A 1,403-nucleotide genomic window follows, 5' to 3' on the forward strand; every position below is an offset into this window, starting at 1 on the left:
ATATGTATATATAAGATAACAAGTCGAACATGAATATATCAATAACACGCATGCGAATTAGACAGTTTGCATTAGTTTCAAGACAATTCACGTGATAATCACCTATTGTCTATTTTGAATCGGACCAAAGAACCCCTACTCTTGCAAAAAACATACCCGTAGAATGCTTTTGCTGGGACCTCTGCTACTACTTCTAGCGTTCTCGGGTGATTTCATCTCCTCTGGCTCCGAACTCTGGGTACTAATGGAACTCGCAACTCTCTTTATAATACCCTCAATGTCCATACCAGTTGTTTCTGTAACTACTCCAACGCTTATGGATATAGGAGTACTGCTGGCCGCTGCATGGGGTTCGGTGCTTTGAGAGGGTTCGTTCAGTGATAGTAAGTCTACATCATCCCCCATAGTAGTAGTTGGTACACCTGTAACCACACTATCGGGGACGGTTGCTGTGACATTGCTAGAGTCGATACTAAGTCCAAGCAAGTCTCCCTCTAATGTATTTGTACCTTGCTTTATCAAGTCTTCGCTGTTACTTGTTTCATCTAAATCTGTCCCGGTGTGGCCTAACTGAGCTTCTAGTTTTTCAATTGACTCCACGAGAGGGTCAAAGGGTTCCTCGTCTTCCATCGTAGCACGGATATAGAATGAATCAACAGGCGTGGAATATATATAGAGAAATGAGTATTTGTTTACGTATACACGTACATGCACACTACTGTACTATACAGTTAAACTCACTTGCCACGGGTTGCTAGATCTATTTACACACACATACAACATATAACCATATAATCTTTTCATACGAGCTTTTACATAAATACACATACATAATAGAAAAAAGCCTCTGTTGTTGGAGATCCCTGTAGAAAGGTTCCCCATAAAAAATAGAGTGAGCCACATACATTTTAGGGTTCTGAAAGGTAGGGTTTCAAAGCCGAATTTGGTGATTCCCATTTCACCACTTAGAAACGCAGATATGAACTTTGTTTGTTTGCACACTGATTGGCCTAGTTTAGAAACCGTGCACAACATTGGTTGCCTATACATAGCCTCCACCAATTGTGAAACTAAAACAAAGATGGAAGAAGAAGTATAGAACAATGTTGAGACTTGGGAAAATGGAACACTATTCTGTTTGTATGTATATACGAGGAAGTATTTCGCTATTCATCACATATCGCAACAAGAAGGCTTAGTGTCACAACGTTCTAAAGATAACGATAATAAAATTCGATAAATATCGCTATGTCGGGCCCGACTATCATCAAGAAGAAAAGTGTGGCAATGCCCAATGTAACTTTACACACTACGGACTTCAAAGTGCGCACCATCGGGGAGGTAGGTTCCCTTCACAATTCACAACGTCCGGTTTATCGATATATTTCAATTAGGTGTTGACG

The 1,403-nt window shown here is 40.3% G+C and overlaps 2 protein-coding genes across 2 annotated transcripts in view; one reads left to right on the plus strand and one right to left on the minus strand.

Moving 5' to 3' along the window:
• SARC_10926 (hypothetical protein) overlaps positions 1-630 on the minus strand; it is a gene marked incomplete at its 5' end in the record, with an annotated part of 7,163 nt that extends 6,533 nt beyond the window's left edge. Inside the window, one exon of the mRNA XM_014295006.1 lies at positions 157-630. Within this exon, the coding sequence (XP_014150481.1) occupies positions 157-630 (474 nt within the window). The remainder of the gene's footprint in view (positions 1-156) is intronic.
• A 525-nt stretch (positions 631-1,155) lies between these two features.
• The window catches only part of SARC_10927 (hypothetical protein), a 4,632-nt gene continuing 4,384 nt past the window's right edge, over positions 1,156-1,403 (plus strand). Inside the window, exon 1 of the mRNA XM_014295007.1 lies at positions 1,156-1,341. Within this exon, the coding sequence (XP_014150482.1) occupies positions 1,249-1,341 (93 nt within the window). The 5' untranslated portion in view covers positions 1,156-1,248. The remainder of the gene's footprint in view (positions 1,342-1,403) is intronic.

This window comes from Sphaeroforma arctica (genome assembly GCF_001186125.1).
Source record: "Sphaeroforma arctica JP610 unplaced genomic scaffold supercont1.1445, whole genome shotgun sequence".
Lineage (NCBI taxonomy): Eukaryota > Ichthyosporea > Ichthyophonida > Sphaeroforma > Sphaeroforma arctica.